This window comes from Onychomys torridus, chromosome 11 (genome assembly GCF_903995425.1).
Source record: "Onychomys torridus chromosome 11, mOncTor1.1, whole genome shotgun sequence".
Classification (NCBI taxonomy): Eukaryota; Metazoa; Chordata; class Mammalia; order Rodentia; family Cricetidae; genus Onychomys; species Onychomys torridus.
The window spans coordinates 74,355,858-74,378,333 of NC_050453.1; the positions used below are offsets into that span (position 1 = coordinate 74,355,858).

General features: G+C 37.1%; 1 protein-coding gene across 7 annotated transcripts in view; it reads left to right on the forward strand.

Moving 5' to 3' along the window:
- R3hdm1 (R3H domain containing 1) overlaps positions 1 to 22,476 on the forward strand; it is a 148,399-nt gene that overhangs the window by 55,742 nt on the left and 70,181 nt on the right. For 5 of the 7 annotated variants that reach the window (XM_036201733.1, XM_036201736.1, XM_036201732.1 and 2 more), the window contains exons 4-7: positions 6,905 to 6,946; positions 7,434 to 7,523; positions 12,589 to 12,703; positions 13,692 to 13,770. In XM_036201733.1, the coding sequence (XP_036057626.1) occupies positions 6,905 to 6,946; positions 7,434 to 7,523; positions 12,589 to 12,703; positions 13,692 to 13,770 (326 nt within the window). The remainder of the gene's footprint in view (positions 1 to 6,904; positions 6,947 to 7,433; positions 7,524 to 12,588; positions 12,704 to 13,691; positions 13,771 to 22,476) is intronic. The other 2 variants (XM_036201737.1, XM_036201739.1) reach the window with 1 other exon arrangement.

Consider the following 22,476-nt stretch of genomic DNA (forward strand, 5'->3'; position numbering starts at 1 on the left):
GAGTTCTAGGAAAGGCTCAAAGCTACACAGAGAAACCCTGTCTCGAACCTCCCCCCTCCCAAAAAACAAAACAAAACAAAACAAAACAAAACAAAAAACTTCAGTGCACTCTCTGTTCTGCATCTGATGTACACTCTCATGGTCATGCTTATCAATAAGTGATTAACTCAGATTACTGCATTTCTGCCATGTCTGTGTTTGCTCTGAGAAATAATCTAAGAAACATTCCTGAACCACACCAAGGCTCAGTTAGACTGCAGGAAATTTCCAGCCCTATGGTTTTGCATGTACTAGGCAAGCAGTCTACCACCTACAAACCTACACAGATATTTATTAAAAGACTATTTATTCTTTGTACTTAATGAGCATATTGTTTGCCATATGTACTATATAGTTTATTGACTGTAAAGAGGAATTCCTTTTATTTTAATTCACCAAAGTCTCTATAAACTGTGTCTTCAAATGTTTCCTTAAAAGTTATTCAGTATAAGAATGGTGACTTTTTTTTCTTTACTTTTAAGACCAGGATACCTTCATTAAAGGAACTTGGCAGAAGACTTATTACAGTTGAAATAACTTGTTCAGAAGACATTGAAGTAATAGGAATACTAGAAAGTAATCTATTTTATATTAAGCATCAGTAAGAAATAATGGCTCTGTTTTAAGAAGAGTGGTTGGTCTAGAGAGATGGCACAGCTGTTAAAGGCTAGGCTCACAACCAAAAATATAAGAAGAGTGGTTAATTGTCTATCTTAAGATGTTCACTGTAAAACCAGCCTAAGCTACATAGTGAGACCTGTCTTAAAACAATAGTATGGCTGTTTCCACATTTTATTAGCAACAGTTATGGGGTAAAAGAGTGTTTTTTGTTAACACATAGAGTTATGGTACCTAAAGAGAAAAACTCCTCAGAGCCCTGAATAAGTCAGCAGCTACTGGGACTGTCACAAGCAGATTAGTGGGAAGCAGCCTGACCTCTACTTGGTATAGCTGAAGCCTGGCCCACAGTCGGGACAAATCTCTCTCACCCGCCACTCCCGCAGCTGCTCAGACCCAACCCAGTAAACACACAGAGACTTATATTGCTTAAAATCTGTATGGCCGTGGCAGGCTTCTTGCTAACTGTTCTTATATCTTAAATCAACCCATTTCTATTAATCTATAAGTTGCCACGAGGCTCGTGGCTTACCGGTATCTTAACATCTTCTCATAGCAGCGTCTGGCAGTGTCTCTCTGCCTCAGCCTTCCACTTCCCAGAATTCTCCTCTCTGCTTGTCCTGCCTGTACTTCCTGCCTGGCTACTGGCCAATCAACATTTTATTTATACAGAGCGATATCTACAACAGCTTGGTTTGAGTTTCTAAAGGCAATTGTGTACTGAAAGAAAGCTCTGGACATTTGTAACAAGCAAGCATTATTTACAGAAGCATCGAGATAGCAGTTAAATGGATAGGCAGTTAACCTATTAACTTAGGGTCACATTGTATAGGATTTTAGGACTGGTCCAGAAACCAGTTTTATCTAAGATAGTTTTAGCACAGATAGTTTTAGCACCAAAGTATTTTCAGGAATTCTGTCACAAGGTGGCATAACTATAGTTCAGCAGCATACTACAAATGGCCTGTTTTCAGGGTGCATAATCTTAGCTGATGCGTGTGATTTTTCTCCACATATAGTATCAATTAAACTAGGTACTTAGTACAGCTTGTTTCTGTAGCAGACCATTTGATGAGACTCTGACATTGTGCTTCTCTGAATTACTTACAAATTACTTTGTAATTACTTTGCTTTCTTTCAAAGGGGATGGAGGGAACAGAAGCCAGTCATGGTCAGAAGTCCAAAGTAGGAGGATGTGGTGTTCCAGGTCATTTTGACTACATTTGAAGTTTAAATCTAGCATAAGCTAATCCTTTATCATGGCAAAGAAAAAGCAATACACATCATTGCATCCCTGAGAGTGGTAGAATAGGCAACAGATATCTTAACTGATGAAACAAATGCAAAGTACGTTTGTCAGGTCAAGTCCAAAAGAAACTGGCTATCTGTGGGAACTGTTAGCATACCAAAGCACAGGCTGGCCTTCAGGGTCTCTCAGGGTCACAAGTACCTTGTTAGCAGTCCATGCTGGCATCCTGGCTCTTCTCAGCTCTTCAGCTCGTGGACTTTACTTCTCTGGCTTCTCATTCCATTACACCCCTACTATCTCAGCTATATGTGTTCTTTTGTTTTCCTCTTTCTGTCTTTGTCCCCCTCTCAATCCCTTCTCTTGTCTCTCTCCAACTCCTTTTCCTGAACTGTCGCCCCCCCCCCCCCCCCCCCCCCCCCAGCTGAGGACGTTCTAGCCCTGAGCTAAATCCCCAACCCCTCCTGAATTCTCTTTGTCTGCCTTTCTCACTCTCTGGCTTGCCTCTCATGGCCTGGTCCAGTCTGCTGGCCTTGTTCAGTGTACTACTTTTTCTTTTTGCTATGGACTCTTCCTGTTGCCTCTGGCTTTATTCTCTCTCATAGCTACAGTAAAAGTCTTCTCTTCAACCATACCTTGAAGCAGCCATGTCTTCAGTTTATACAATATTATCTTTGTAATCATTGCTATTATCAGTTACTTATGAGCTAAAACACAGCTACACGCTTCTCAAATTTCTCCCTTGTCATGAAAGATAGTTTTTTCTTTAGCAATAAAGCTTGTTTTTTAAACATATTCCCAAAATTTCAATTTCAACATAACTTTTGTCTTTTAAGCACATTTATATTGCTTGCTTTTATTGAATTTTATAAACATTAAACAAATTTAACATTTTAAAAACTTAGAATTCACTTTCCAAAGTCACACTTTATTATTTAAAATTATTTCTAGAATTTATAAGCATGGGGATGAAGAAATGCTTGAGTATAGCTTTTTTTTTTTTAAGATTTATTTATTTATTATGTACACAGTATTCTGCCTGCATGTGTCCCTGCATGCCAGAAGAGGGCACCAGATCTCATTACAAGTGGTTGTGAGCCACCATGTGGTTGCTGGGAACTGAACTCAGGACCTCTGAAAGAGCGGCCGGTGCTCTTAACCACTGAGCCATCTCTCCAGCCCGAGTATAGCTTTTTACATTGAATAATTTTTACACATTCACCATTATAATGGAGAACGTTTTGTCTTCGTTTAATATGTAGAATAATAAGCCATAAGGCTGTGTGTGTTTTTTTTTTTTTTTTTTTTTTTTTTTTTTTTTTTAACTTTGCTTAAATATCTAACTAATATAGACCTTTGGATTTTAACCTCATATTCTATGGCCAAAGGATTAAATGGTGATATTAAACTGGTGATTTTGTTTGGCTTGTTCCTTTATTGACCTTTTTTTTTTTTTGGTCAGATCTCTTAAGAAAACATTGCTTTATTTTATTTTGATAGAAATTGACAACCTGGCGTTGGTGGTTTTCACTCCTTAGTTTTACCTTTAGCTAAGTACTAAATTCATTCTATTCTTTTACATAATTACTCTTAATCCTTACTATGTACAGAAATGCAATGCAAATTAGTAACTTGAAAGGTGTGGTCTTAATTAGTCAAAAAGTTTCAACTGTTACAGTTTATTTTGTTAATAATTGAATGAAAAATAAAGAGGAAAGGACATAACTGCTCCTAGGTACGGTGGAGTAGAAAGCTTATTATAGATGCGTGGGAGCATCGTCAGAGGCAGGGACTTCTGGGAGAGTCCAGAGTGGTCATGACCAGACTGAGCTGGCCCATGTGAGGAGAGGGGAGGGGAAGAGAGAGGCAAAAGGGGAACCAAGTAAGCAGATTATATAGGGAGGGTGTGCCAGCCAGGAGGACCCTGTAACAGGTGGGAATGGGAGATACTGGGAGAACCTGGCAGCCAGGTCAGCTTTGATATGCTAAGTGGGCCCCTCAGCCATTTGTCTTGGGTTTGAAACCTAACAATAATAAATTAATGATTATAAATGAAAATGGCTCCCTTCATGAAATAAGTTGGATTTCCTCTAAATTGAGTGATATTGGATTGGCAATTAGTTTATGTTAGCACACAATATACACATGAAGGTTACTTGGCTCTTTCTCAGTTTATCTCTAAACTCTAGTAGCTGATGTCTCTGCCTGTGTGTTATCAGTTGAAAACTGAGAGTCCATCAAGAATGTTAAATATTCTGCCCCTTTTTGTTGGCCTAGTTTCTGTCTGCTCTTGGGTATAAACAGGATAAACTATATAAATTGGGGTTTGTCCAGTGAAGGGGAAGATGAGTAGGAATCTCACACAACTTAAGTAAAACATTAGCTCTCTGAACAGATGAAGTTAGGTTTCTTTTGTATCCCAAAATCTAATCAATATTTGTATGTATAATTCAACTATTATTTGGTTTAAAAGGGCTTATTGGGAAATGTTTTAATTTTTACTGCTTTTTACAGAGAAACTATTTTCCAGTTTCAAATAACCCTGGACTTTTGAATTATAACCTGTTTTTATGTTCAATAAAATAAAATAAATTGGGGTTTGACTTTTGGCCTAAATTCTAATTCACTTAGTATTTCTCACTATGAGTAAGGGTCTTAAAAGAGTTGCTACATTTTTACTGTCAAAATAAGATTCTGCTAAAGGTGAAACATGTGCTTCAAATAAATAAAACCCACTTTAAAAAAATGATTGTAGGTGTTGGGGATTTAGCTCAGTGGTAGAGTGCTTGCCTAGCAAGCACAAGGCCCTGGGTTCGGTCCTCAGCTCTTAAAAAATAAAAATGAGATAAAAAATGATTGTAAATCAAGCTGGAAGAATTCTTATTTAAAGCCAAGTCTGGCTGCCACACTCTCAACAGAATAAAAATAAATAAGTGAAAGACATCTACTTTTATAAGCAGAAATCATTTTCTCTGCTCTGGTGTGTGCTGGTGAATGTGGCAGATTTTCTAGTATGTATTATATATTACCTATCTTTTATTATTTGAAACGAAGAGAAATAAGTAATTTGATGTGATAATACCACTCTGGCACTTTACTTACATTGGTATACTCTTGCTGCATAACAGATCAACATAACTTAGAGACTCCCCCTTAGGCGCTTACAGTAGACTTACTTGGGTTTTCTGCGTAAGGTTTTAACAAAGCCAAAATCAAGAGTGTTAGCCACCCTGATCCTCTTTGGAAGAGCTTGGAAAGAATAGGCATCAAGGTGCATTCCTTTTCAGCAGACCTCAGTTCCAAAGTTGGTACAAGTTCCATGTTTTCTGGGAAGCCTTTTTATCTTCCAAGCAAGCAGTACATTTGAATCCTTCGAATCTCTTCGACTTGACTGTTTTGTCTTAACCAAAGAAAACTCAGCTTTTAAGAGGCTCATTGATGGGTAGACTTACTTCAGTTTTTAAATATGTATCTTAGGGTCAACTGAATAGGAGAAAAGCTACTTCTGAAGTCAGCAGAGCCCAGCTTTGTGTTTCATTAAATAGAAAAAGGATGGGGAATCATTCTTGGGTAATGTCTTGGAATTCTGTCTCCCGTATTTGAATGTAATCTGTCACATATGTATGTAGGTGGAATGTGAGGTTACTGGACTAAGGTTTGGAAGCTCTTAGGTTCAGTTCGACTAATTTGTAACTGATTCTGGACTGTGAGACCTTAAGACCAGTCAGGAACTGTGTCTTCTTTATTTCCATGGTTTAGATATGACTTACAGAGAGTGAAAAGCCCACTTGGCCAAGGGAAATTGGAGAGCAAGTTGAAACTAATCCACTGACATTCAAGGAGTCCTCTTTAGACCATTTTCCTCCATAAGCAATAGTTCTTTCTTCCTTCCTTCTTCCTTCCTTCCTTCTTCCTTCCTTCTTTCCTTCCTTCCTTCCTTCCTTCCTTCCTTCCTTCCTTTTTTTTGGGGTGGGGGTGTCTGGCTTTCTGTGTCTTAGATTTTATTGTTAACTTGGTGATTTAGAGTCAGAATTGTAAGAATACAGTGTTTTCATCTTTGAAGGCCTTAAGATCTAAAATAGAGATTTGGACATTTTCATGCTGTTGGCCTCCTTGCACATAAGTCTTTTGGGGTGTTAGTGTATATAATGTCTCTCTCCATTTCTTAAAATGTGAAGCTTATTAGCCTGAGGATTAGCTTGAATGTGTGTTGTGTTTGATGCCCAATTGGCTCCCTACTACTAATGAGAATAGATGCCTGGTCCCTGCCTTGTGAGGAGCTGGATTTGAAATGATAGATAAGAAGGAAGAGAAGGGAAGAGTCTGTCTGAGTTACCAGCACTGTAGGCTCAAGCACAGACTCCAGCTAGTTGCTTCTGTGAGTTCTCTGATAGTGTGACTATCACTATCACTATCTCTGATAGTGATCTGACGGTTGTGCTCAACACCTTTATTGGAAGTCTGCCTTCTTTCTAATGTGTCTACTTCATTGCCTTACCCGAGACCTAGTGAGTAGCTTTCATGACTGACTCTGGTGGTGTGTCCTTCTTGTTTTACTGAAAAGGCTCAGCCAATGAGAGATGAAAGCACAATAGACTCTGAGTCTTTGTGCTATTCATATTTCCTTAGTGAGGTTGACACTTTTCTGACTTCAGCTAATTGAAATAGCTGAATGGTTTGGTGTATTCCCTTACCCCAACATTGGTGAAAATGTTGTTATAAAATACCGAAGAAACGTACTTTATTTTGCTATGAAAAAGTCACCTTCAGAGTTCCATATTGTGTTCATTTAATACAGAAATTTGCTAATTTAAAGAAGATGCCAGTCCACAGAGGGGTTTAGTAACTTCTCCCAGTGTGTGTCTGGAGGAATCAGTACTCTTTCTGAACCATCTTTGATTTCCTTTTTTAGCAAACTCTGAGGCTTAGGTATATGAATTAAGAAGCAAATTTTCTGTTTGAGTGTGAAATTTAATAAAATCTCTCTTATTATATATTCAGCGGCCCCTGCAGTCATTTGGACAGACAGGAAAAAGGTCTAAGGTATAGTAACTATTTGGTGTGCTAGCATGCCAAGGCCTTCCTTCATGCTTGATGAATTCTTGTTTTCATACAGCACTACATTCAGTTTAGTTTTCTCATCTTTTGTTTGGGGCAGAAAGCTTCTTTTGTTTTATTTGGTTTTTTTGTCTTGCCTAGTCGCTTTTGTGCATTGCTTTTAATTATCCTGGGCGGGGGTTTTTGTTGTTGTTGTTGTTTTAACTATAGAGAAAAATTACTTTCTCACCATTTGTTGGATTTGAAATTGGAATTATCCCCATTCTTACTATTGCTGTAATTTTTACAACTAAAATTGTTTATTTTCACTTTCAAGGGGTTTTAGTGCTATTCAATGATATATCTAACTTACACATTTCATCTACTTTTTTATTCGTGTCAGAAACTAAAAAGAAATTTAGACACTCTAGGGGGCTTTTGAATATGCCCTAATTTATGAAATGTAGTGTTAATTTTAAATACTTCTCTTTAGTCAAGCTCAAAGTTAAAGCTAGTTCGGAGCCTTGCAGTGTGTGAAGAATCTCCACCACTCCCTGCAGCAGAGATATCGCAGGAGACCCAGGTAAACAACAACAAAGCAAAACAAAAACTACTTGAAGACTTGGTGGAACTGGAGACAGTCTTTGATATGGGTCAATGAAAGTTGAGTGTGAATGTATTCTTTTTTTCATTTCTGGTAAATAAAACTGATTTGATAATACTTGTTAATGAAAATCCAGATGAGTTAGGAAAACTACTTCAGTCTCTGAGGCTTGCAATAGCTTTTGGGAAAACTTTTGAGATTATATGATTACCCAGGAATGTGACTTTCAGGAAGTTATAAATTAGCTGGTGGTAATGGCACATGCCTTGCGGATCTCTGTGAGTTAGGGGCCAGCCTGGTCTACAGAGTGAGTTCCAGGACAGCCAGAGTTACACAGAGAAACCCTGTCTCAAAAAAAGTAAGACAAAAAAAGTTGTAAGTTATTGTTAAAAAGCATTCACTATTAAAGTACTTTCAGTGATTATAATTCCTCTTTTAATTTGGGGTTTGGGGAATTTGTTGTATTCTTGTTGCTTCTCTGGGAACTACCTTGACTTCTGCTTAATAGTTTCTTAGCCTGAATGCATAGTAAAGTCAGTGTCCATTTCGTATGAGTCTTCAGTAGTTGTCTAATACTTCTCTGTTCTTATAAAACAGAAGCTAGTGAGATTTAAGCAGATTGCCAAATTTGAAGCCTCTATTGTTTTTAATGCTTTGGTTTTTCTTATGTTAATCATAACTGCAAGTTGTCCTTGTCTGGTGCTGTCTGAATAGTGCTTTTCAGTCCTGCTGATGGTTATCTAGGGCTGCCATTGAGGGCTGCTGCTTTTTCATAAGAGGGTTAGGCAACTTTAAGTTTCTCAAGAAGCAAGATAGCTAGTACTTATTTAAGAAACAGTTTTTAAAATAAGTCATGACACATTGTACATCTATTTTAAAATTTGAAATGTTGTGCAGGAGTGGTTGGATATACCTTTAATTCTAGCACTCTGGAAGCAGAAACAGGTAGATCTCTTTTTGAGTAGGCCGTCCTGGTCTATATAGCAAGTTCAGGCTACCCAGGGGTAAACAGTGATCCCTGTCTCAAAAAAACCTTTGTCTCAAACGTTTTTGAAGCAAATGTCAGTTGTACATTTGTTGATTCAAGCAAACCTTTTCTGCTTTCCCATGGCTTAAGTGATGATCTTGAATAGATCCAGTAGATACTAAAGTTAGTTGTGACATGCATATAATGTCTTACTTTTACAAATCAATGTATTTTATTTCTAAGATCAAGAAAAATTAAATTCTTATTTTTTCATTGGAGCTATATATGTATGTATTTGATTAAATGTATTTAGCAATAATATTTTCCTAGCAAAGTCAGAAATAATGTCAAAATATTTTACTGAGTATAGTTACCTTTAGAATACTTTAAGCTTAACCCTCTGGGCACTCTTTTTTTTCTTTTTGGTTTTTCGAGACAGGGTTTCTCTGTGTAGCTTTGCCCCTTTCCTGGAACTCCTTTGTAGACCGGGCTGGCCTCAAACTCACAGAGATCCGCCTGCCTCTGCCTCCCAAGTGCTGGTGGGACTAAAGGCGTGTGCCACCGCCACCCAGCTGGGCACTTTGTTTTACAGAATGTGGTTGCTTTCATATTAAGTATGACATGGCTGGTTGTTAGTAAGCTAGTGAGTTATGACATAGTCTGAAAGGGGGAAAATGCAATAAAATTGGGCTGGAAAGATGGCTTAGCAGTTAAGAGCACTGATTGCTTTTCCAGGGAGGAGACCCAGATTTAATTCCCAGCACCCACATGCAGCTCAAAACCATCTTTAACTCCAGTTTCAAGGGATCTGACACCTCTTCTCCATGGCACTAGGCATGCATTTGATACAGAGATGCAGATGCAAAACACATAAAAATAAATGGAACAAAAATTTTAAAGGAATTTCATTTTTTGTTTTTGTTTCCTTTTTTTTTGTTTTTGTTTTTTTTTTAGACAGAGTTTCTCTGTGTAACAGACCTGGAATTTGTTCTGTAGACCAGGCTGGTCTCAAACTCAAGAGGTCTGCCTTGATTAAAGGGGTGCGCCACCATTGCCCAACTTGGAAATTTCTTTTATAAGTAAGATTAAAGAATATAGTTGTTCATGGAGTGTGTTTTGAAAGTTCATTTCGTCATTCTGTTGACAAAATGCTGTGTACTACCTTAGCCTCATGGTATTAATGGTCCAGGGAGTTTGAGGAAATAGGAAGGAGTGGCCATTCAAGAGTATATTAATGCAGAGAAGTTTATACCTTCTGAGAAATCTTTGTCATGCTCTTTTTTTTTTTAGTTTTCTGTTTATTTTACCTTATAAAAATGAAAAATGTTGGGGCGTTGGGGCTTGTCTTATAATGCTACAGAAACCTATGTAGTAAAAATTCCTCTGAAAAATACTTACAGGATATATGTCAGCTATTAGGATATATATTGATCACAGATTGTGTATTACATTTTAAAGAGTTACATCATCCGTATAAGATATGTCAGAATTCAGTTATTCCACTTACTATGTTGTTTCTCTTAAACATACTCATTTTCATTTGGTTAATAACCTCTTATTGCCTCTCTGGAGGTATACAAGATAGTTGTTTTTTGTTTTGTTTTGTTTTGTTTTGTTTTAAGTAGAAACCTCTTTTTCATGTTTTAAGTTGACTAAAATGCACCTGAAAGGGAACTAGAAAATAAGTGTTCTGCTATCTTTTTTCACACTTGATACAGTTTCCAACAATTTCGCCCCATGGTATGTTCATTTTTGGTGAATTAATATGGCATAAAACTCATTATAAAAAAGATTGAAAAGCAATTATAGGAGAGATGTCATTCATGTGTGGTGAGAGTCTGTAATAGAAAAATGACCTTAATCACAGATGTTGTAAATGCCATAATAAAGAGTAAGGAAATTGTAGCTTTCTGTGTACATGTTCCCATTATTTATAGTTATAAGAGTTTATATTGTAACCTTCAGCATTCAGAATGGGGTTTTTTGTGCAAGTACTGAAAACAGGATCAGCTGATGACAAGACACCAGCCTTCTCTACTAGAGTTGTAAAATATAGTTTGTCTTGATTAAGTAATTTAATATCTATAAATTAATATCTATGACTCAGAGGAAGTAATTTAGAAGTGAAATCTGCTAGTCATTGGAAGCACCTTTTAGTCAGGGCCTAAGAGCTCAGTGTGGAGTCTTTTCTCCTACATACATTTCATTGGACTGTCCAATGATAGTAGTCAGAAACTTCAAAGAAGGAAAACTCCTAAATATTGTCTTAAAAATTAATTCTATAGCCATTTACAAATATCTGAAAACTATGGGAAGAATAGAAATAGAACAAGTTTAGAAAATAAATCCAAGTCTCAAATATGACACACTGTGTTTGATAAACAAGACAGAGAAGGCAGAAAACAGGAGTTGGTCATCCTGGTAGAAACTTCCAATGAGTGTTCTGAGCATGATTCTGTCACTGAGCAGTATCCCCAGTCCCTGAAACTTGAACAAGAAATTTGGAAGAAAAAATGAAAAAGAAAACAGTATCTAATTATCTTAGTTTTATATATATAACCGAAATTCTACTAGCAGTTGTTTTTAAAATAAATTTATGTGTGATAGAGAGGGAGTTTAAGAGAAATTCTGCCGGCAATAAGTTTGAGAATCCTGATGTTTGTATCCTCTGTGTTACTGACCACTTGTGCTACTACTATCCAGAAAAGTTAAGCAATGAACAAAAGTATAATTTAGTCTTTAAGACTAGTCCATACTTTCATCTTTAGTTGAAATAGCCTGATGTTTATTGTATATTTCTTGTAATTTTACCTGAATAAACATAGCTCAACATAATCTTTGCCTTTCAGGGTATATAAATTAATTTCCTAGTAATCTCTGCTGGCTCTAAAATTGCTTTAATGACATTATTTTCAATATAAGGTTATTCTCCATTTTGGTCTTTAACAGTGTGGCTGCTTTATTGTTGTTACATGTTTTAGGAAGAAACAATCTAATTTGGTATCTTTCTAAAACAGCTGTGTAGTGATTAAAGGAGGCACAGTGATACATAAATCTCAAGTCCGAAAATAGGTGCCATGATTTTGAAAACCTTTCTGCTTACATTTTGTCTTGGAGGGGAAAGAGACTGTGCTTATATGGGATAACTAAAAAAATTAAACTTGGGCTAGGGATGTAGCTCAGTTGGTAGAGTGCTTGTAGCATGCACAAATCTCTGGGTTCCATCCCTAGTACCACATGAATCAGATGAGACAAACTTGTAATCCCGGCACTTGGGAGTTGGAGGCAAAAAGATTAGACATTCAGGGTCATTCTCCTCTGTATAGCAAGCCTAGGAGACATTAGACACTATCTCAAAAAGAAACTGAATTTTGTTAATTATTTTCCTGATATTAACACGTTTCTCTTGTCATGGTTGATAAACTGTGGTGAGCATCTCCACTGGAACAATAGGTCAAGAAGACCTGAGTTCTGATCTCTAGGGTGTTTAGTAAATAAATTTAGTAAATCCATAACAGGAAACATATATTTTCTCCAAAACAGTTTTAAAGGTCTGCTTTAATTGATACATTCAGATGAACATATTAGGTGTAGTTTTGGTTTTGGATTTGAGACAGCACCTTACTATGTTCCTGGCTGTATTGGAATTCACTCTGTAGACCAGACTGATCTCAGAGATCCAACTGCCTCTGCTTCCTGAATGTTGGGATTAAAGGCGTGCGTCACAATACCTGACTGAACAAACTGTTTTCACATTTTTTCTCGAGACACTTTTAAAGTTTCTTTTCTGTTTGTTTATTTTGAGATGGGGTTTCACTATGTCAACCAAGCTGGCCTCGAATTCATGGTATTCACAGATTCGCCTGTCTCTGCCTGTGAGTGCTGTATTAAAGGCCCCGTGCCACCACACCTGCCTTAAGTTGATTTCTAATTTAGAAATATCTAATTAATTGGGTAAAATGAAAGTTTCTTGTCCTTTTTGTCCTTCATACAGTTTTGAGTTACTCAGGAAATGCCAATACTTAATATTGAATTAGTTTATATTTTCAGGGAATAACTAATTTTTCCTTCCAACAGGAAAAAATTCAAATCCAGTTAACACAATCATTTGAAAAAGAGGAAAAGCCCTCAAAAGATGAAACAGATAAAGAAAAAGCCAGTGATAAGTTGCCCAGAAAAATGTTATCAAGAGGTTAGTAATTTATTTTTTACTTTTAGATAAAAGTTTAGTTTCATTATCAATAATTCTTTACCCCTTGAATAACACATGTCACATATCTATATTGAAAATGGCATAGCAGACTGGAGGGATGATGTAACATTTACTCATCTGGTATATCATGGGTATGTATAATGTTAAGATTCTCTAACCACAAATTGTAACATAAATCTCAGTTACTAAGAAGAATGGTCATCAAAGTCCCTTTCCAGTCTCACTCATGTTCAAATGCCAGAATCATAGTTTGTGTTATATTGTTTAATATAAAGAACTGGTGTCATATTAAGAATATTGTTGGAAACCCCAGAATGTTTGTCTTCATAAAAAGTTTTAAGAATCATTGAGTACTGAAATGCAATAAAAATGTTCTTACTAGTTTATAAATGCTGTTGTGTTGACCGGTATTTCCAGGATATTACATTTAAGGGATTAAATACACATGAATATTTGGGAAAATTTTTTTAAAGCAGAACTTTGGCACTGAATTTCAAGGTTTTTTTTTTTAATTTCAAGAATCTTAAATAAGTGATTTTAGAACTAAAATTCTTCCAAATTACTGTTTCTACTTATATGTATTGAAGTGAATTAAGCTCTTAAAATTTGCTACAGATAGAAATCATTATCAAAATTATTCAGTTTTTCAACTAACATCTTTGAATATGAGAATATGAGTACATGAGGATTGTTAAAGAAATCAGGATAAATTTAGTCTGACAGTAAATTTAAGAATGTGTATGTTCATGAAGTTATATCATCCCATGTCATGAAAAATATATGTAAGTTGAAAAATAGTGGTCATCTACCTTTATCATAAATTTCTTTTTCCTACTTCGTCATTTTTTCTTTTTTTTTTTTTCTTCATGAGGCATCTCATTTTACTTAAGATAGACATAATGTACAAAAGGGAAAGGGATTTGTGGTAAACAGCTTTATACTGGGTTTTTGTGTTGTTGTTTTTTAGATTCCAGTCAAGAATACACTGATTCAACTGGCATAGATCTACATGAATTTTTAGTAAATACATTAAAAAACAATCCCAGGTAAAAATTAAATTTATAAGGTTTACATTGTTTCTAGAGTACCATAACCTTGCTATATATGTTTTCATTATTGAGTTCAAATATTAGGATAAGATTGTAGCTCTATGGAATATAACAGAAACAGTTTAGTTTCTTAGGAATAAGATGTTGGTCTACTAAATGCAGATGTATAAATATCTTTGCATTATGCATGTTATAATGATGTGCAAATCATTCCTATTCTTTAGGAATTTTCAAAAATACAAGGTCACCAATATATTTAGATTCTGAATTGTGGTTGAGAGAGATTTAATCATGAGTGTCTTTCCATAACATCCTCCATCCAAGTAAGAACTCTATACTCAACTCATTATGAATAAATCTTATTCTTTCTTGTTTAGATTATAAACTTTCTTTCTTTTTTTTTTTAATGTGGAGCCGAGGATCGAACCCAGGGCCTTGCACTTGCTAGGCAAGTGCTCTACCACTGAGCTAAATCCCCAACCCCGATTATAAACTTTCAATCAAAAGCTTTTTACACTGCTCATTTGAGTTAACATTTGAATTGTGAAGTCCATTTTGCCTAACATAGGAGGTGATTACTTTTAAACTTTCTGGCAGGGACCTTTGAGGACCCACAATATACCTCACCAGCACTTTCATGGGGTAAAAGGTACCCATGTTGAGAACCCTACCTCCAGTTATTAGCTTAGCAGTGTAACAGTGGAATAGAGATGAGAGATAGTGTCAGTAGGAAGGAGCACCTGGTGGGTGATGTGAGCAGTGTCTTTTGTCTCTCTGGGATTCTGTTCACTTGTGATTGTTGACTGTTGCTCTCATTCAAATTTGCTGTGTTTACTTCTCAACTTGATTTTCAATTTTGTACTTAGCTCCTGAAGTACATCCACCAAAATTAAAAATGGTCTCTTCTACTATGAACTTGAAAGAAAACAAGGAAGGGTATATAGGAAGGTTTGGATGGAGGACAGGGGAGGAGGAAATGATGTAATTATATTGCAATCTCAAAAAAAAAATTTTTTTTAAAGAGTGATCTTCAGTGATGAGACCTGAAAGATCATAGGTCTGAAGTGACAAGAAGACAAGCAAGTTCTGTGTGACTCTTTCTTACTTCAATTTTATTTCTTAGTAGTCTCAGTAGAAAGATAGATTCACTAGTTCACTGAACAGAAATTTATTGACATTTTATGTAAACATAAGGAAGATACATGGTATTTACTGTCTCTGTTAGAAACACATTAAATTATAATAAATATTGTAAAGGCGATTGTTTGAGCTACTGTAGAAACCAGAGGGAGGGGCTAGGGACTGGCTCAGCAGTTAAGAGTACTGGCTCCTCTTCCAGAGGATTCAAGTTCAGTTCCCAACACCCACCCACATCAGGCAGCTCACAACTGTCTGTAACTCTAGCTTCTGGAGATCTAACATCCTGCAGGGACACCCACACACGATATATAGTCACACAATCATACACACACACATACATATAAAACATATTAAAAAATCTTAGAATGTGTGTGTGTGTGTATGTGTGTGTGCACGCGCTACAACAGGACAAATAGGGCATTGTCATTGACAATTGTTTATTTGTTTATTTTTTTTCTTCTATACATAGGGTTTCTCTGTGTAGCCCTGGCTGTCCTGGAGCTCAACTCTGTAGATATATCTAATGTGGTTAGCCTTGAACTAAAAATATCCACCTACCTCTGCCTGGACTTAAAGGCGTGGGTGCGCTGTCCCTGCCCAGCATTGTTGACATTTGTATGACTGAGAAAGGAGGATTGCTACAGGTTATAGGCCATTGGCTACAGTGTGGAATCCTGTCTAAACATGCAAAATGAAGCATAAACAGACAGCAAAGGACTCAACCTGTGATTTTTGTTTGTTTGTTTTTATGTTTCAGCAGAGTTTGAAAACCACTAGGATATCAGGGATGTTTAAAAAGACCTGTGAATGCAACAGTGACCAATGAAAACTGTCCTCTTGAAATGCTGGTTGTGTGAATTACTTAAGAGTTACTGGGCATGACGTGCTAACTTGAGTATTTACCAGATTTTAAATAGAACAATAATATTATATAATGAGACTGGTGTTTCTTTTGTTTTGTTTTCCGAGACAGGATTTCTGTGTAGTTTTGGTGCCTGTCCTGGATCTCGCTCTGTAGACCAGGCTGGTCTCTAACTCCTAAGTGGTAGGATTTGAGGCATGCACCACCACTGCCCGGCAAGATTGGTGTTTTTAAAGAACACTTGTTGGGGTATTTAGAGAGATTTCTTTGCCATAAAATACCATAAAGAAAGAGTGGCTGGAAACCATAACAAATAGAGAGGTACTACCAGGCTTGCTAGTACAGTCCTGCAAGCAGTCTCAGCTACCCTAGAGACTGAGACACATAGATCACAAGTTCAATGCTAGCTGGGAAGCCTTAAAAATCTCAATATAGAGAAAAAACTGTGATTATAACTCAGTGATAGAATGCTTGACTAATGTTCATGAGGCCCGAGTTTCAATCCCTAGTATGAGGGCAGAGCTCGGGAGGCAGGTTTGAAAGATGTTCAGGAAATAATCATTGGTAGGAACTGATGGTTATTTGAATGGGGAATGCTACTGAGAATAGCATGCTGTGTTCTGACTGAGCTGACAGCCAGTGTCCCAACTGAAAGGTAAGAGGCAGGCACCAGTAGAACAGGATGGACAATTCGAAGACTCCAGTCATCAAGGGAACGAGTCAGCATGCAGTTACAGTAAAGATAAAGCTTAATGGGGAGGAGTCTACCCAGAGGTATTTAAACAGATGATGAGGACAAAATTATCTTAAGACACTAAGTTTAAAAGGTAGACATGAAGGGAAGGACTGGATCTCAAAAGCTGGCAGAAGAATCCTGAGGATATTTATATTTGGCCTAGATGTCAGCCAGAATGTTATAGAAATAATCTGCCTTCCCAGTCAGAAATCACTCTTAGAGATGAATACAATAAAGCTCTTTACTGAAAACTTATGTCTGGCTGTGGCTATTGCCTAAAGAAGGTGGCCTTGAAGATTTTGCTAATTTACGTACAACTGAGGCTTAAGCGTTCACATATACTGTCATCCTTAAATCTCTTAGGTCCTAACTCCAGATTACACTTTAAACAGCTTAAACAGAGACAAGAGACTGAGTCTGGCCACCTAGTTAGATGGGAGATATACATAGCAAAGATATTGCCAGAATTATTTCTTCAGTACATCAGTGTTGTCCTTTTTGAATAGTTATCACCCAGGGTCATCTTGCCCATCTGGAAGAATTACGTATTTCTCAAGAGAGCTGGGGTCTTTATGGCAGGCCCATGTGCTGCTCCCACATGTAGTTCTCAACTTCCCTAATATTGCAACCTCATGTTGTGGTCACTCCCAACCATAAAAACACTTTGTTGCTACTTCATAACTAATTTTGCTACTGTTATGAATTATAATGTAAATATCTCATGTGACCCCTGTAAAAGGGTCATTCGACCCCCACAGGGGTCACAACCCACAAGTTGAGAACCACTGTCAGAGGCATGCTCATTGCGGATGAGTCTCATGGCTAGTCAGTCCTGGGAACAATTGTCTATATCCTGCCATTATAAATTTTGCTTATCTAACAGACTACTTACCTTTGGGGTGTTTAGAAAGATGTATAGCTAAATTCTACTTTGTGTGATTTAATGTCTCCTAAGCAAATCTATTGGGAAATCCTTTATTATATTAATTCCATTATTTTGAGTTTTTTCTACATCAAGACATCAGGTTCACAGAAGAGAAAACAACAAAGAGATACATAGATGCACCTGAAATATCCCGTTAGAGTGGGAAAGTAGAAAGCTGCTGACTACTTTAACATACTGTTCCTGTATAACTGAATGGATTCAGGAATAAATGGGAAGATAGGATATATGTAGCTAGTCTGAGTAAAATCCAAATGGGTATAACTTTCCTCTTAACCTTTATCAAAAACAATCAAACGAAACCCAGGGACATTTTCTATTATGTGATTCTATTTTTGTTTACAAATATAACAGCTTTTTAAATTATCTGTTTGACCTTTCTAATGTGTGGTTTAAGGCTTTTAGTATATTCACAGGTATTTGTAGCTATCAAAGTTTTTAGAGCTTTTTCTTCTCTTTAAAAAAAAAAAAGAGTACCCTTTATCTGTCACTATGCTAATAGTAAAATTAATAGATTACCCCTGAATTTCTAATGTGTTTTCTGTTTCTATATTTTTTCTTCTTCTGGACCATTTTAATCAACTTATCAAATACATGATGTTCATTTAGTATAGTTTCCAATGCTCACCCATGTTACAGCTTTATCAGTGCTTTATTTCTTCTGTATATGCAGTTTTATTTAAGCTAATGAATGGAGGAATAGTTCATTTAATGTCTGATGTATAAGTTACTACTAATGTCCTTGTGTTTGTAGGGATTTAATTTTTTGCTAAATGGCTGAAGTCTTAATGAAGCAGACAATTAGTACTTGACATACAATTAAGTACAGCAGATTTCCACTGAAGGTTTAAAGATTGAGTATGTCTTAGAGAATTCTAGTAGATGCTAAATATAGTTTCCCATTACTACATTTATTTACTGATTTATTTGGTGTGTGTTTGGGGGTTGTGCATTACATTGTGGCTATGTGTAGGTCACTGGACAACTTGTCCCAGTTGGTTCTCTCCTTCCACCACATGGGTCCAACCAGGTCATTGGGCTTAGCAGCAAACTCTTTGACCCACTGAGCTGTTTCACTAGCACTGTATTTTTATTTTTTATTTTTAGCTGTTCTGGGCATTGAACTGGGGCCTCATGCATACTAAGCTGAGCTATAACCCCAGCCCTTCAGTTTTGTTTCTTTATATCATTAAATCCTCTCGTTTAATTCTCAGACTTTTTTTCTTTTAAGCTGAGGACTGAACCCAGCGCAAGCACTCTACCACTGAACTAAATCCCCAACCCTAATTCTCAGACTATTAAACTTCATTTGAACTGGTAAAGAATGAAGTATCTAAAATTTCTGATGGCAAGAAATGTTTTCCGTGGTCTCACTTAGCTAGTCATTACACACTTGAAGCAAGGAGCGTGAGAAAGTGTGTTTGACAGAGCTACATTTACTGCCATAACTTTACACATTGTTGCTTTTACAGCCATGTTTGATTGTTTTTTTTTTTTTTTTAATTTCATGTGCATTGGTGTTTTGCCCGAATGCATTTCTACGTGGGGGTGTCAGATCTCCTGGAACTGGAGTTACAGACAGCTGTGAGCTGCCATGTGGGTGCTGGGAATTGAACTTGGGTGCTGTAGAAGAGCAGCCAGGGCTCTTAACTACTGAACCATCTACCCAGCCCCCCATGTTTGAGTTTAGTAAGTAGGAAAGTATTACAGGTGGCTATTGTGTGTAAACTAATGGAGGAGGAAGCAAGATTAATTGATTACTCTTAGTAGGAAATTTTTTTTAAGTAATTTGGGTTTGCTCATATTTAGTTCTGTGTTTTTGTAAAGTACTCCTGAAAATTGCTTTGTCACATGGTGCAGAAGTTTGACTAGGAGCAGGAAGCCTTGAGTGGGAGGTGACTTGAGGAGCGTTTTTGTTTTCTGCTTGGTGAATTTGCCATGCTGCCTCTAAAGTTAGGACTATTCCAGTGACTAGGACACTGGAAACTCACATGTTATTGCTCCTTTATTTAACTTTAAGTAGGTTTTTTTTTTTGTCATTTTGATTGACATCCTTGTTTTTATGGGTTTAATGATAGCATATGTTAGTTCACTTTGTAGCTTATGTCTATTACCAAAATACTTATAACTTTGCTTATCAATTTGAAAATTTATGATCTTGAACTACTACAGTGAATAAGAGCCAAGTGTATAAAATTAAGACCTTAGGAAACTTACTGCTTCTTATGTTTCTAGTATATCCTACTAACAGTGGGGCAAGTTAGTTTAAAATAATCTAACTACAATCCACAGGTTACCATTTTAGGTAATAAGAAAAGCCTGACTTTCTATCAGTGGCTTATAAAAGAACATTTGAAATATCTTCTATCAGCTACTTATTTCATATACAGAAAACCAATTTAAGTGTACTACTCAGTGAATTCTTTTAAATAAACTGCTGCTTCTTAGTTTCTATCTTTTTTTAGTAAGACAGTTTATGAAAATGGAAAAATTACTGAAAGTTATATCATCTCAGAGTAATTTGACTCCAAAAGTGCAGATGAAAAAGAGGATCTTAGGGCTGAAGCAATGGCTCAGTGCTTAAGAACAAACTTCCCTAACTCCCGTTCCACACTAATGACTTCTGTCCTCCTCAGGCACCAGGCACACATGCTGCACAGATACACATGCAGGCAAAACACTCGCCTCAGATAAAGTCAATAAGTCTAAAAATAAAAAGAAAGTTAAAAAGTCCTCTATCTCACCAAATTTAATGGAAGAAGATTTTGTAAGGACTTTATGAAATAGTTGTATTTATCCCATGCAAAGCATAATTTGTTTAGAACCTGTATATTATATACACTTCATATATTTACATAAGGATAACTATGCATGTTTCTAAAATACGAAAGTTTTTTTTGTTTGGTTTTGTTGTTGTTGTTGTTTTGTTTTGTTTTGTTTTTCCAGACAAGGGTTCTCTGTAGCTTTGCGCCTTTCCTGGATCTCACTCTATAGACCAGGCTGGCCTCGAACACACAGAGATCTGCCCGCCTCAAAGGTGTGCGCCACCACCGCCCAGCAAAATAAGAAAGTTTAAGAGATTGTGAAAGGGTGTTCTGGGCAGACAGCTGGAGGAACAAGGTAGTGTAAGAGGTCCTAAGGAATGGGGTAGACTAGGAGTAGTCCACAATAATGAAAATTTTGTTAGTTCATCTGGAAATGAATCCCAGCTCATGCCTATCTTGTAGGAATATTGCAGAATTTTAATTCTTTGTTGTTGTTGTTGTTTTTCGAGACAGAGTTTCTCTGTAGCTTTGGAGCCTGCACTGGAACTCGTTCTGTAGAACAGGCTGGTCTCAAACTTACAGAGATCCGCCTGTCTCTGCCTTCCGAATGCTGGGATTAAAGGCGTGCGCCACCGCCACTCGGCCAAGTTTACATTCTTTCAGTGTAATGCCACTGCTGTTTCTCTGGGTGTGAGGACTTCATTTTCCTTGATGGACGTGAGCTGTGGCTTCATGTGTCATACAATCCTTCTTCCAGTCGCAATGCTTCTGCTTCGCTCTTCCCAAGCAGGTCTCATCACCTGCGTCCACTCAAACACTTCAGCAGAGCATCAGTCCACTTCTTTATACTAGGCAGTTACGTCTTTCTCCATGAAAACGCTCCGGAAACCAACCCTCCATCCAGTTGTGAAGATTCCCAGGTGGATTTCAAGAGCACTTCCAACTAGTGAGAGGCTCATACAGGTCAAGTAGACACCCTTTATCTATCTTCAGGGATACACTCCAGGAACCCTAGTGGATGCCTGAAACCTCAAACAATATCAATAGTAGATAAATGATGTTTCTCCTATACACACATACCTACAATAAAGCTTAATTTACAGGTTAGACACAGTAAGACAATAACTTATAGAAAACCAGCAATCATGACAATATGAGATAGTGAAAGCTATATGAGTGTGTTAGCACTTAAATTTGAAGTAGGTAGGGTTATGTAACAAGACTATCTTTCAAAACAAAACAAGAAAATAATTTGGGACTAATGATACAGGTTTGCAATACCAGCTGCTCAAGGCGCGCGGGGGGGGGGGGGGGGGGGGCAGGAAATCACAAATTCAGGGACTTTCTGGATCTCAGCTTGAATTCAAGGCCAGCCTGGACAAGTCAGTAAGGTCTTGTCTTTTTAAAGAAGAGGGAGGAAAGTCAGTAGGAAAAAAAAAATGAGTAGAGAGATTGCTCAGTAGGTAAAGTATTTGCCACACAAACACGATCACCTATATTTGGATTCCAGCACTCATGTCAAAAACTAAGCTTTAGGGGCTGCAGAGATGTCACCGTGGTTAGGAGCAATTGGTGGCACAAGAATTTGGTTCCCAGGACTCACTGGGTCGCTTACTATCACCAGCCCCAGGGAATCTACTACACCTTCTGGCTTCCAAGAACCTCCACAGATTTGCATTCATACATACACATATATACAAATAAAATCTTGTCGTTGTTGTTTTCAAAACATGGTTTCTCTGTGTATCCTTGTCTGTCAAACAGAGATCCTCCTGCCCTTGCCTCCAGAGTGCTTTGATTAAAGAAAGGTGTGTGCCAACGTGTCTGGCATAAAATGTTTTTTAAAAAATAAAAGAAAGAAAGCTGGGCATGCCTGTAGTTCCAGTGCTGGGAGGTGGAGACAGGATAATCTTAGGGGCTCACTAGCCAGCCAGTCTAACAAATCTGAACTTCAGGTTTAGTGAAAGACCCTGTCTTTAAAAAAAAAAAAAATGTAGAAAGTCATCAAGAAAGACAAGCCAGCTTGAAATCTGTGTGTGTGCATATAGTGTGTGTGTGTGTGTGTGTGTGTGTGTGTGTGTGTGTGTGTGTGTGTACACATGCTCATAATAGCAATTATATATACTCTGGTGCTTCCCCATCACACGTGGACACATAGGATGTAACCAACCTAAAGTTCTCATTTTGTCTAACCACAGTAAATAGAAAGTGGTCCCATTTATTAAGATCAGGAATAGCAAAAAGAATGAGGTCAGAG